The sequence below is a fragment of the Camelina sativa genome, chromosome 10, assembly GCF_000633955.1.
Source record: "Camelina sativa cultivar DH55 chromosome 10, Cs, whole genome shotgun sequence".
NCBI classification, from domain to species: domain Eukaryota; kingdom Viridiplantae; phylum Streptophyta; class Magnoliopsida; order Brassicales; family Brassicaceae; genus Camelina; species Camelina sativa.
In genome coordinates this window covers 10,198,603-10,212,124 of record NC_025694.1, presented here as the reverse complement: position 1 = coordinate 10,212,124, position 13,522 = coordinate 10,198,603, and the positions used below count along the sequence as shown (strand labels likewise).

At 37.7% G+C, this 13,522-nt stretch overlaps 1 protein-coding gene across 1 annotated transcript; it reads left to right on the top strand.

The window, feature by feature from the left end:
* Positions 10,711-13,137, top strand: LOC104718288 (plasma membrane-associated cation-binding protein 1). Its single transcript, XM_010436005.1, has 5 exons — positions 10,711-10,814; positions 11,478-11,626; positions 11,960-12,049; positions 12,149-12,233; positions 12,629-13,137. The coding sequence occupies exons 2-5, from the start codon at positions 11,516-11,518 to the stop codon at positions 13,042-13,044; spliced, it is 702 nt and encodes a 233-aa protein (XP_010434307.1). The 5' UTR covers positions 10,711-10,814; positions 11,478-11,515; the 3' UTR covers positions 13,045-13,137.

Here is a 13,522-nt window from a genome sequence, read left to right as displayed (position 1 = left end):
AAAAAAAAAAAAAAAAAAAGAACGCTCGTCATACCGAGCTCTTTCTTCGCAAATTGAACTACGAATGGCTTGATCCCTTTTCACGGGTACGTAGGCAGCCTTTTACAAGACACAGCTATAACAAAACATAAAAATAAAAATTACACTCGCAAGAGTACATTTAATCACAAACAAGCTCTCTCGAACGAGTCCGTCTTAACGAGTGTCCAGCTTCTACATTGTCGCCCTGGCCAGGTGTACGATTTAAAACGCGTTCCACATGGATGCAGCGGTGAAATAATCCGCACAAAGAAAGTCGAGCCCAGTCTCGCATTCAGCTAGCAGGTGGTCAAGTTTGAATAAGCCAAGTTCTTACTTGCACACTCTTGCCGACCTCAGGGCACCCACCAGGTAAGCCGGACACCAGGGTCGCACCTAAAAGGTACGACGAGCACATCTCAACTACCAACCAAAAACTTGGTATTCGAAACACGTAACAGGGTAAGCCGAGAGACGTCTCGCCCCGTAAAATACATCTCGAAACCAAGAAAAAAGCGGAGCAAGTCTCGCACTAGCTTGAGGGCGCCTGAACTAATAAGCCAAGCTCAGGCTTGCAAGTTCTTGCCAATCCCAAACACCGACAGGATAAAACGGACACAAAAGCCGCACCTAATGGTATGGCGAGTCCGTCTCGCCTACCACTTTACTCCGGTAAAGCACAAAGCCTTACTGCATATCAAACATACGCTCACATGCATGTCGCCCTCATGCTCGACGCCCTCACAGTCGACGCTCTCACGCTCGACTCTCTCGCGCTTGTTGCCCTCATGCTCGACGCCCACACAGTCAAACGCTCTCACGCTAACTCTCTCGCGCTTGCCATTCTCATGCTTGCCGCCCTCACAATCAACGCTCTCGCGCTCGACGGTCTCACGCTCGATGTTCTCACGCTTGACGCTCTCACGCTCGACGCTCTAACACTCGAGTCTCTTGGCACCTATCTACAGCTTGGTGCCGACCTCCAGCTTGGCGCCAACCTACAGTTTGGTGCCTACCTCAATCTTGGTGTCGACCTCTAGCTTGACGCATACCTCAAGCTTGATGCCAACCTCTACCTAGGTGCCTACCTCAACTTTGGTGTCGACCTCCAGCTTAGTGCCTACCTCAAGTTTGGTGCCGACCTCTAGCTTTGTGCCTACCTGCAGCTTGGTGCTGACCTCAAAACCTTCTCCCGCACTATCACATGTGTCGACCTCAAATTGACGATCAAAGATCTTCTTGCCGCTCCCATGAGAGTACGTGGAATGCGAGCGCACATCATGAACACCCATCTTAGGAGTTGACATCGGAGCTCGCCCCAATGGTAGGACAAGCGCCGACCTGGAATGAGGATTTGCCGAACTCCGGGGCATCGCGCAGCGTCCCGCCGACCTCAATCCGCCGATCTCGCGAGAACCAACCTCAGCACTCATCAATCCTTGTCCGCCGACCTCTCTTCACCTCTCGGCCCCGTTCGACGACGACGATCTCACTCTTGCCGACCTCAGTCTCACTCTCGGTGGCGACCTCAATCTCACTCTCGGTGGCAATCTCAATCTCACTCGCCGATTTCAATTTTGACGACGACGATCTCAACCTCGACCACAATCTCACTCTCGTCGCCGACCTCAATCTCACTCTCGGTGGCGACCTCAATCTCACTCGCCGACTTCAATATCAATCTCGCTGATATTAACTCGCCGACCTCAAATCGCCGACCTCCTCTCTCGCTCATATCGCCGACCACCTCTTTTGCTCATATCGCCAATATCCACTTACCAATCTCCACTTGCCAATCTCCATCTGCCAACCTGACATCACACATGTTGGGTCGATCTCAATTTCTCCTACACGCCAACCTCCAAAATCCACTAAAACGGACTCACGACTAAGGTGGAGCGACCGCGCTGAGCTCAGTCCAGGAGATTGCCGAGCAACCGCGCCGAGCTTATTGCCGTTCAACCCATCTCAAACTCTCTCATGTGATCTGCCGAGCTCATTGCCGCTCAACCCATCTCGACCTCTCTCCCGCGATCCGCCGAGCTCGTAACCATCAACCACTTTAACGCCGAGCTCGCCTCTGATTCCCCTAAAACAATCAACGCCGATCTCGTCCAGATCGATCTCACCAGAACCATCAAATACTGAATTGAAGCAAGGCTCGTAAGTTAACAGTGGAAATGATGTCGACCTCCGCTCAGAAACGGTGTCGACCTCCACCGAGCTCGGGCAAACAGAATTGGCATTCACGTCTCTACTCTCATGCCCGTGAGAACCATCTTGCCGCTCTCCAATACCTCACAACAACCATCTTCGCCGACCCCACCGAGACTGCCGATCTCAGATTTACTGACTGTAACTCTCGGTGCCCCCAACAAGGGTGATTAACCGGCAGATCTTGCCGATCACCGACCATAGGCAATCTCACAATGAGAAGCTTTCTCGGCAGCGGTTGTTAGGGTTTTGGATAGGAGCAACCAAAATCCGCCACCTCGATCTACGACCTACTCATTTCCCATAAATTCATCGAATACTGCACTCAAAGCAAAAGCCGTTGGATATTCATTGTATCTCTCAAGAAGACGAGCCTAGCATTTACAGAAGAATCATTGTAGCAATTTTGTTCCCCAGAAGCGACCCGAGGTAATTTGTGCCGAGCAGACATATTAATAGATAATTCAAGCACGTCCGTTGATCGCAGAAGAACTGTCGCTCTCCGGACTAAGGGGGGACTATTGTTGGATATGGGCTACGCCCAATATGCCACTCGGCCCAACAAGACTCATTAATTACAATCTCGGCCCGACCAGATTGGGAGCAAGTCCACTAATTCCCACTAATTCACGACGAAAACCCTAGACACCCCTAGGTCAACAGTACCCTATAAAAGGAGAAAGCATTTATTGGGATCACCATCCTGACCCGCGGACAATACCTACAGAGCAATACTTTGCATCGAAAACTATTATTGTCTTTCGTATAATTCATTCCTATTTTCAGTTCGTCACTTTAAGCTTGCTAGTTCGCTTGTGAACTAACAAGCTCTATCCCGACTTGTTTTAAGTGACGATCTCACATTTTCCCCGATTAATAAAAAAACTTACTTGCTCTTTCCCACAAAATCTTTATTTGTTTAAGTTGTGCAATCTCCAGTACAAACATTGTAGATTATTCTTAGATTAGAATATTAAATATCAAAATACAATTTAAAAAATTCATTTGCAGTAATAATAAAATTGTCTTCGTTCACCTCTTCAGCCTTCTCGTCTCTCCATGTACTCCAATTTCTCCGTTTTGGTCATCCCTTGCTATCATATCTAAAACCAATAATTTTGTTGTCGATCGTATTGAAGCTATTAATCTTACGGCTTAAAAATGACTTTTAATTTTAACTTGATGATATGCGAATATTTTTTCTATTTTCGTTAAAAAAAATAGAAGAGCCATAGGAGAATCGAGATCATCATAATGTCATAACTAGCTGTGGGCGTTCGGATATCGGAGCGGGTTTCGGGTCGGATGATTCGGGTATCGGGTAAAATGGATGTGGATTCTAATATCCATACGGATTATTAGGCATTGACGTTCGGATGTCGGATCGGATTCGGATCAGACAATTCGGATATCAGGTAAAATGGATATGGATTCTAATATTTATACGGATAATTTATTAAATGTCGGATCGAATTTCGGATTGGATATTCATAAATCGGATACAGGTTTCGGATATTTTATACCCGATTGTTCTTTGGAAATGTGAACAATCCGAGACTAAGAAAATAAACAAGCCAATCACATCCTCAAATGTTTAAAACCATGTCAATAAAACCCAAAAATGTGAAAACCATGCCAATAACATCCAAAAAAGTAAAACCAAGACAAGAACATCCTAAAAACCAAAGTAAATCATCATCCAAAAGAACAAAGATGAGTAAAAAGATAAAAGAGAATTGAAAGTAGTTCAAGTAATGCATTGTCGAGGACTTCAATGATGGGTTTAGCCTACATCAAGTCTTCTAGTTTAAGTCTTGACATTCAAACTCTGAAAAGAAAGAGAAGTAGTAAGTGATAAGTGTTATCCATTAAAACTACTAAGAATAAATAAAGTCGGTTTGGCCATACCTTTTTCAAGTTTATCAAGAAGTTCAATGTCGGCAAGCAATTGTGTATTCGTAACAACTCCTTTCTCACCTAAGTGATTCTCATTCTTCATCCATTGATGTGTGCATATCAAAACTTCCACCATGTAATGAGTTAAACAACTTCTGTGTGGCTCTATGATCCTCCCACTAGTACTAAATGCACTTTCAGATGCAACTGATGACACCTGCATTGCAAGAACATCCCTAGCTATTTCTGACAAAACAGGATACCTACCACTATTGAGCCTCCACCAAGACAGTACACCCCACTCTAATCCAACAATGGTTCTAGGATTTTCAACTTTTTCCTTTAAATATACATCCAACTCATCCCTACCATCATCAACCCCAATCTCATCAACCAACTCCTTATACATGAAGTTCATCCTCTCATACCCCATACTATCACACATTAAATCAGTGGACTCACCTTGGCTAAGAGAAGTCGAAGACTGTGATGATTGACCACTTGGTACTTTTTGGAGCCGATTGCTATACTCTTTAAACAAGGATGTCAAAAAGGTTGTGATTGATTCACTCATCTCCTTAGAATCGGTTGTATTTTTCCCATAAAGATTGTCAAAGCACATCTTAGCAAATTGCATTTTCTTGCGTGGATCAAACACACTTGCAACAATCAGAAAAATATTGATGTTTCTGAATCCATCCCAGTACTTATCAAACTTCAGCAACATAGCATCGGCTTTTGATTTCAAGTCACTATCAATACTATTGCTTAGTGACATCAAATTCCTCTCTATAGTCACTATCTCTCCATAACACTTATAAGAAGCAACTGAAGTTGAAGCAGACATAACCAAAGTAGAATTGTAGAAAATGATTAGAAATCTAACTAACCTTTCTATGGCATTCCAATCAGCTCTTGTAGGCGGCCCAATCTTTTTTTCCCATTCTCAACCTCATTAAAGTAGTCATTGTACATCTTGTCTTCTGCCTCCATTCTATCAAATGCCACTCTACAATCAATAGCTCTTGACAACATTAAGTATCTAGAATTCCACCTTGTTTTGATGTACAACGGTAAACTCCCTCTAGTCATCTTCCCTGAAACAACTTTTTGTTCAAACGAATCACATCTACTAGTAGAAGACCTCACATACTGAACTGCATTGCGTATGGCTGTCACATTCTCTCTCAATTCATGCAACACGTCCCTAACAGTCAAATTGAGTATATGCGCACATCACCTCATATGCATACACTCTCCATTTAAAACAAATGCTTCACTGTTCCTTAAGCTGAATGCCTCCTGAAATTTTTTCAAAGCAGAAGTATTTGCAGTTGCATTTTCAACTGTCACAGTTAGAATCTTCTTTATGCCCCACTCAGCCAAACAGTCAAGAAGAACTCGTGATATTGTTGCTCCTTTGTGATCTGTAATATACTTGAACCCAATAATTAGCTTCCTCAATCGCCAAGAAACATCAATGAAGTGTGCAGTTATTACCATGTAACTAGCACATTTTGCTTTAGCAACCCATATGTCAGTTGTCAAGGAGACTCTTGGCTTACTAGCAACAATCCAAGTTTTCAGAGATGCTTTCATCTCCACATACATTCTAACAATGTCTTTTGTAGCTGTTCTTCTGGAATGTGGTTTGTAGAGGTTGACTTTGTTGCAGAAATGTTTCCAACCGATGCTTTCAATGAAAGCAAGTGGCAGCTCTGACAGTACAATCATCTCATTCGAAGCCTCCCTGAACACTTCTTCAGTAAATTTTCCACTCTGAAGTTGTCCCTGATTGTTAATCACAGTCTGTGATTGTTTCTGCTTCCATGCTTGAAAATGCTTGCAGCTCTCCATATGAGCCTTCAAGTGAGAAGTCCCTGACTTTGAATCACAACCATAAGACTTGTGGCAGTAATTGCACTTACATCGCTTAACATTGTCATCAAATCTTGTGAAATGTCCCCAAATAGTAGATCTTGTACTCGGCTTTCTCTTTGGTTGGTCCGGTTGTATTGAGCCTTCACCATCTGATGGACCATCTTTCCTTTTGTTTCCACTCTCAGGTATCAAATTTGGGCCATCTTTCTCCTTGTCAATGTTGTCTAGAAATGGTGAGGAACCCATCTAAAAAGACAAAGAATGCAAGTTAATAAACCAACTTATACGAATCATCTGAATTTTGTTTCTAACTAGAGAAGAGAACAATAATACTCACTACTAAGAATCGGGACTGAGTAGAAGACTTATAGGGATCATAGTTATCATTCATACTACTCAAAATTTTGTTTCTATCTAAACTTGAAAACCAACTTATACGAAGCATATGATCTTTGTTTCTAACTGGAGAAGATAACAATAATACTCACTACTAAGAATCGGGACTGAGTAGAAGACTTATAGGGATCATAGTTATCATTCATACTACTCAAAATTTTGTTTCTATCTAAACTTGAAAAACAAACTTATACAGATCATAACTTTGTTTCTAAATGGAGAAGAGAACTATAATACTCACTTCTAACAAGAGCAAAGAACTATAATACTCAGAATCGGGATCAAGCAAACCATTAACTAATCTAATTTAGGAGTTAAGAATCAAGCAAATTAAACCAAAAAATCAAACAACTAAAATACAGATTTCACTACAACTTGAATTCCTCTCAAGGAAAAAAAGAATAATAGAATAACTAAGAAAGAATATGAATCATAGACTTACCGATATCGATTTCTTGATACCTTCGATGGAGAAGAGTGGGGCGACGAGAATTGTATTAGGGATTCCATGGAAAGGGTTTTGCTTTTATATGTAGAGAATCGCGAGAGATAAGGGAAGAAGATCATGGATACAACCATACCGGTGTATAGATCGCGAGAGATAAGGGAAGTGGAGATCGATGTATCTCGGAGGATCGAGAGAGAAAAGGAAACGGGGATCGGATGAGTTCGGGTGTTCTTCGGATTTCGGTTTTTATCCGATCCTGTCTGATGTCCGATGGATTGATAAATCAATAACCGTTCGGTTATTATCTTTGGTTCGGTGCATATCCGTATCCGAGTTTTTCGGATCGGATACGGTTCGGGTACAGGTAAAACGCCCAGGCCTACTCATAACTATGTTCCTCTCGACACAAACGTTTCCTTCTAAGATATTTCAAAGTGTTCTTTTGCCTTAGATTAAATTTCGGTATGAGATATCTGTTCTCCTATGGGCCTACGGCTCTACTACTATTGTTCTTTTATTTGGTCATGCGACCAATTATTTTGAAAGACTTTTTCACATTTTCTACACGCATTAACTAGTTTTTGTATACGGTATATTATATCACCGAGTACTGTATATTTTATTTTATGTTTTTAAAAAGAAAATTTTTAAACCCGCCCATAGTGTAGGTAGGGATGTCAAAATGAGTAAAATTTCATGGATCAACTCAACTCAATCCAATCCAATCCATGAACTTTAACGAATCAAAAAAATTTTACTCTAATGAATTCATGAATAAAATGGGTTAGTGGATCAAATGATTTAATAGATAAAATGAGTTGAGAGTTATGCTTTACTGGTTGTTTCAAAATGTTCTGTTTCTGTGAGAGTTTTTGCTTTACCCTTTGCTATCAAACATTTTGACTAAGATAGTCTTTGCTGCTTTAGTGTTAACAGTGAGTTGTAACAATCTACTAAGAATTACCTTGTATAAACGGATATCTAATACGTTCACTTAATGGAATAAATTGTCTACTATAGCATAAGGCAGATTATTAAATCCTATTCACTCTTGAATCAAAGAAAAAGCTTATGGATGTTCAGATATATGACAATGATATGAATTTTGGTGGTACATGCCAAAAACTGGTGAACAAGTGCTTGAACACATAATGGCAAAAAGTCATTGAGGAGAGCATGGTTGGAGGACTAAAATACCCCCTTTGAGATTACAAATCAAGAAACTATAGGCCAAGACCTTTGTACCTCAGAATCATATATATGCCAATAATTTGGTGAAAGAACTTGAAACGAATAAAAGAAAATTGCCAAAGCAGAGTATATATTTCATTTGAGAGTTGCCACAATTGTTGTTGATGAAACAGATGATCACTGACTATGATAAGGAAATACGTAGACTATTAATAATTACTTTGAAACATGGGCTTACTATAAGATTCACATGAGAGCGTTTAGCGGTCTAGGCTAAAAAGGGTAGAGACAATGCTATATAGCTCTTCAGCTCTTCTCTTTGGCATCACTCATCTTGGATTAAATGGATTAGAGTGGGTTCCGGTCAAAAGGCCCAATAAACAAATTATCAATAAATAAAAAAAATCTTTTAAAATATCAACGTAACATGTTCTATAAAACCAAGAAATATACACATACATCCAGTTAAGCTTCGTATAATTTTAGTCAAACTGTTATACTCGAGTAAATATGTATATCAACAATTGTAGGTGAACAAAAAAATGAACATATATCTATATATATACCTGTAATGTTCGGGTGTATGCATGTGTATATATATGTAATGTGTATTTATGTATGTGTGTGAATATGTGAAAACTGATGAAATGAATGATATATCATAGGATCTTCATATATAATGGATGGTTGTCCATTGTTTTGTTCATCAAAGACAACAGATAGTAAAGGCAACCCATGTGCATGTATTCTGCCATCTTCACCTAAATGGCCTCCATTATATTGCCAAATTGAAAAACCTTATAACTTGTATTTTTTTTAAACGATAAACAAATATAGCCGTCAAAATACATATAATGAGTTAAAAGAGCACTTACTTACAAAACCTATGCAAAAATGCATTTAAAAATTATTTCCTGATTAAAATACATATTAATTTATTCATTATCTGATGTGTACAGAACTATAAAAATCATTGAAAAAATAATATGATCATCGTGAACCATTGAGGTTCGTTCTCTTATTTTTTTAAAAATTGAAGTGAGCTAGGAGTGTAAACCATGTTTTTGATGGGAGATTTCCTTGTTTGCTATAAAGATATTGAGGGTGGGATGTCTGTCTTGTGCTATAATTAATTATCTATAATCATTTAGTTCATATTATAATTTTTGTTTTTGTTTTCTAGACAGCCTAATTTTTTTTAAAACAGCTAAGCCATGTGAAATACTTTCCTATACTTTTCAGTAATTTTAATTATTTTTGTTCATTCGGTTCCTAACACCAATATATATACTCTTAAAATACCAGAGTACATTTTTCAATATTTTTTAATGAGTATTTCGAGTTAAGAATTAGTTTGGTACTAAATTATTCTTAGTCAAAAATTGGTTTTAACATAAAAGTATCATACTATCATTCATTAGAAGAAGAGTGTATGAACCTTTGAATAATTTTTCTTCTTATTTTCTTATTATGTAGATGAGAACATCAAGTATAAGAAAACAATGTCTGAGTATAATTTTTTAAAAATTTATATCGTAAAAGTTTCGAGTTTTCCACATTTCAGTTTGGAAAATAGACCCGAAACTGGATTGGTTTTAGGAAAAAGGTTTCCTCAAATGGTGATCAAAGAGACTTTAGAAAATAGACCCGAAACCCTTTCAAGCTAAAACAGTTATCAAAGATTATACATAGACATGGTTTTTATTATTCAATCTAATACTTTTCAGTTTAGGAGGAATCTATAATATTGGTCGACGTATGGTTTTACGACGAAATGTAATTCTTAATAATTAAGAACCTGGGTTGTCCAAAAAAATAAAAAAAATAATTAAGAATCTGGATCTTCAAAGACTCTGTGGCTTCTCTCAATAATTTTGAAAGCATAAAAAAGTTAAATTTGAAAGAAAGCAAAACCTAAAATAAATCGAAAATACATTATACAGTAAAGAGTGATTTTGGTTTTTCGTATTGGCATCGCTTTGGCATAATCCTATCTAAGAAAAAAGGACGTATACCACAAGTCTAACAACAGATGAATGAAATAAATACACATGATAGATTACATAAATTGTTTGTGTTAAACTATAAACAGAATAATCAATGTACATATTATATAATATGAATAATACAGTAGTAGTATGAGATAAGTAAGAGGCGTATTTGTTACACCTACACAGATCACCATCCTGAATTAACAATCCTATTGGTGCTGGGCCCTAATTCCATATTTTGCCAACTGTGATTGATGTGACTGCCAGCTGGCATTATTTTCCTACGTTTTTACCCCTTCTTCTTCTGCTTTTACCGATTCCCCAATTTTTACTATTTGTTACCGCTGTCTTTGATCCTTTTTCCTATAAATCGACGAGAACCGGAATCCAAAATCAACATCATACCAAAACCGGAGGTATTAAAACCACACCTCTTTATTTGCCGGTTTTATGTTCTACACTCAAACCAAACCATGAATTGAAGATGTATGTTAAAAGTAATTCCGGTTTAATTTAGTTCAATGAACTGAGATTGTGTTAACCGGAAACAGAAACGGTTTTGACGCCAACGAGGCAAGAAGGGTAAAACGAGAAAGAAGGGATGGCAGAAACCGTAATTAAGGAGAAACACGAGGGGTTATTTCAAAAGAAACCTGTCTATATGACGCGAAAAGGGTTTCTTAAATTCAGAGTGACAAATTAATCAGTTTCGTGTGTTCAGAGAAGAAGAAGAAGAAGAACAGATCAATACGAGGAGAGAGATCTCCCAACAGTTTCAAGTAAGCCTCTTTATCAAACTCATATTATATGTTTCTATACTCATATATACGTCGTTTCGATCATAGATACGATTTTAAAAATTCTTCTTATAATGAACTCTGTTTTATTATTACTAGTCTAGGGTTGTTGTTCGGTATTATCTTCCATATATAGAGAAACAAAGTTCGTGATTATACAGAATATGTAGTAGTTATAAACATAGATCACGTTCTGTACTCAATCGTGATCTACGTTGAAATATTTATATACGAGAAGTTCATCTTTCATAGTGAAACTTTAGGTTTCGATTCAGAAGATAACGATTAAGAGATAACTAACACTAAATTAAAAAAGCTTGGCATGTCAATTCTAGTCTCCAGGCAATATAGTTTTGGTGTGGATAAAATTACTATTACCAATATAAACAATATCTTTTAGGAGTGAGTAGTTAAGATATTGATTGAAGGAATACTATTACAATAAGCATAAATATTTTTTTTTGCTGTTCTTGGCTTTTGTCGTTTTTAGAACATTAAATATGTACTTTTGTTTTTTTCACCAGTAGATATGTACTATGCACACATAAGTAACATGGGTGTTAATATATAGATAGAGAGGTTTGATTTTTTTCATATATATGAATATAACTCTTTTGTGTAACATTCATTATTTTTCTTTGACAGGTAATTAAACAGAAGGTTAAACTTAACTAAATTAGAAAATGGGATACTGGAATTCTAAGGTTGTTCCAAAATTCAAGAAGTTATTCGAGAAGAATAGCGCTAAGAAGGCTGCTGCTGCTGAAGCTTGCAAGACCTTTGATGACTCTAAGGTATTCCTACAATAATTTTTAATATTCTGTTAATTATTTAGCTAGAGGTCCCATGAGACACAATTATTTGATCCCTAAATTATTAAATATCATCTATATGCGTAGGTGTTTATTTGCTGTAATAATATTTTTTAAAAATTATTTTTGTTTGATTCCTAAAAAAGAGAAGACAAATATAACAATAACCACTTATCAATTGGAATTTAGCACTTGAGTACAATAATTATCCACTCAATCCATATTATTAGTATTATTTATTTTGAAAGTTTGGGTTTTATGTGTGTTTGCTAATTTGGGCACGTATGATGAATAATCAAATGATACGTATAATAGGAAACAATCAACAAGGAAATTGAGGAGAAAAAGACAGAACTCCAACCAAAGGTCGTGGAAACCTATGAGGCCACGTCTGCCGAAGTCAAGGTCCCTATCTTCATTTTTATTTAATTTGATGCTCTAATTTTAAAATTACCATCCAAAATCATACTAACTGTAACTAAAAAAAAAAATTAAAACGGGCAGGCTTTGGTGAGAGACCCTAAGGAGGCTGGTTTGAAGAAAAACTCAGCGGCTGTGGTGAAGTATCTCGAGGAGCTTGTCAAAATTGGTACGCTTTTATCACGTCTCTGTTTTAACATATCCCGACAACAATACAAATGCTTAAGCTTGTCTTATATAATTATCGTTTTTTGTCTTATATATCAAATATCTGCTGGCAAAAACTTTGGATTCTTATCATGTCTTATATTTCTCTCCTACGCATGTATATCTCGAGGTTAAATCATATACTATTTCTTTCATATAGTAGAGTCAAAGTTATATATATATATATATATATAGTCGTAAGGATTGTGACATATATGGATGGTGATGCCCGATCCTGGCGAGAGTTGCTTACAGTATGTGGTCTTGAATTTATCTATGCATATACTAAATTGGCTAATTCGTAAACTTTAAATTATTATATTTGTGTTTGATTTATGACGTGACATGTAATTTCAGAATTCCCCGGATCAACGGCTGTGAAAGACGCTTCGTCTACCTATGGAGCTAACTATGTCGCAGGACCGGTCACGTTCTTATTCGAGAAGGTATGTGTGTTCCTCCCCGAGGAGGTGAAGACACGAGAAGTTGTGGCCGAGGAACCGGCCAAAACCGAAGAGCCAGCCAAAACTGAAGAACCGGTCAAAACCGAAGAAACAAGTGGTGAGAAAGAGAAGGATATTGTTGAAGAGATTAAGAAAGACGAGACCGCTACAACCGCGGTCGTGGAAGAGAAGAAACCGGAGGTAGAGGAGACGAAGCCTGTTGAAGAAGTGAAAAAGGAAGAAGCTACTCCAGCTCCGGCGGTGGTTGAAACTCCGGTTAAGGAACCGGAAACGACGACGGCGCCAGTGGCTGAACCACCAAAGCCTTGATGTGTGTTTCAAGATGGTATCATTACTTCTCTTGTATGAAAACATCTTTGTACGTAACAAAAAAAGGAAAAAAAAAAACTTATTTTTCATTCTTTTTTTTTTTTTTAATTTGGTTTGTCTTCGTGTGGATAAATCTTCTCTGTTTATTTTTATTTTTGGGAAAGTCTTTAATGTGTTTATTTTATTTTTCTCCATGTGAATGTAAACAAACAAAAATATGTGTGGATGATTTTTCTATAGATTTATTCGTCTGTTTCAACTTTCAACCAAGCTTATCTGATTCAAATTAAACTACTTTTTTGAATGAGTCTCTTTCAATCTTGTTTCGTCATATGTAATTCTACAGTAACATCGAAATAACGTAGTTTCGTTTGTTTTCTCTGTAATTCTACATAACATCTTCCTTGATAGTCTTTTGATTTTCGGAAGAAAGATCACGTTGCTTAGGCTATGAATGGCAACAGGTTTTTAATTGGAT

Bases quoted from the DNA above. Each gene is read 5' to 3' on its own strand.
- LOC104718288 (XM_010436005.1), top strand. From the start codon at position 11,516: ATGGGATACTGGAATTCTAAGGTTGTTCCAAAATTCAAGAAGTTATTC. The intron at 11,627-11,959 runs GTATTCCTACAA...TACGTATAATAG, and splicing joins AGACCTTTGATGACTCTAAG to GAAACAATCAACAAGGAAAT. The intron at 12,050-12,148 runs GTCCCTATCTTC...TAAAACGGGCAG, and splicing joins CCACGTCTGCCGAAGTCAAG to GCTTTGGTGAGAGACCCTAA.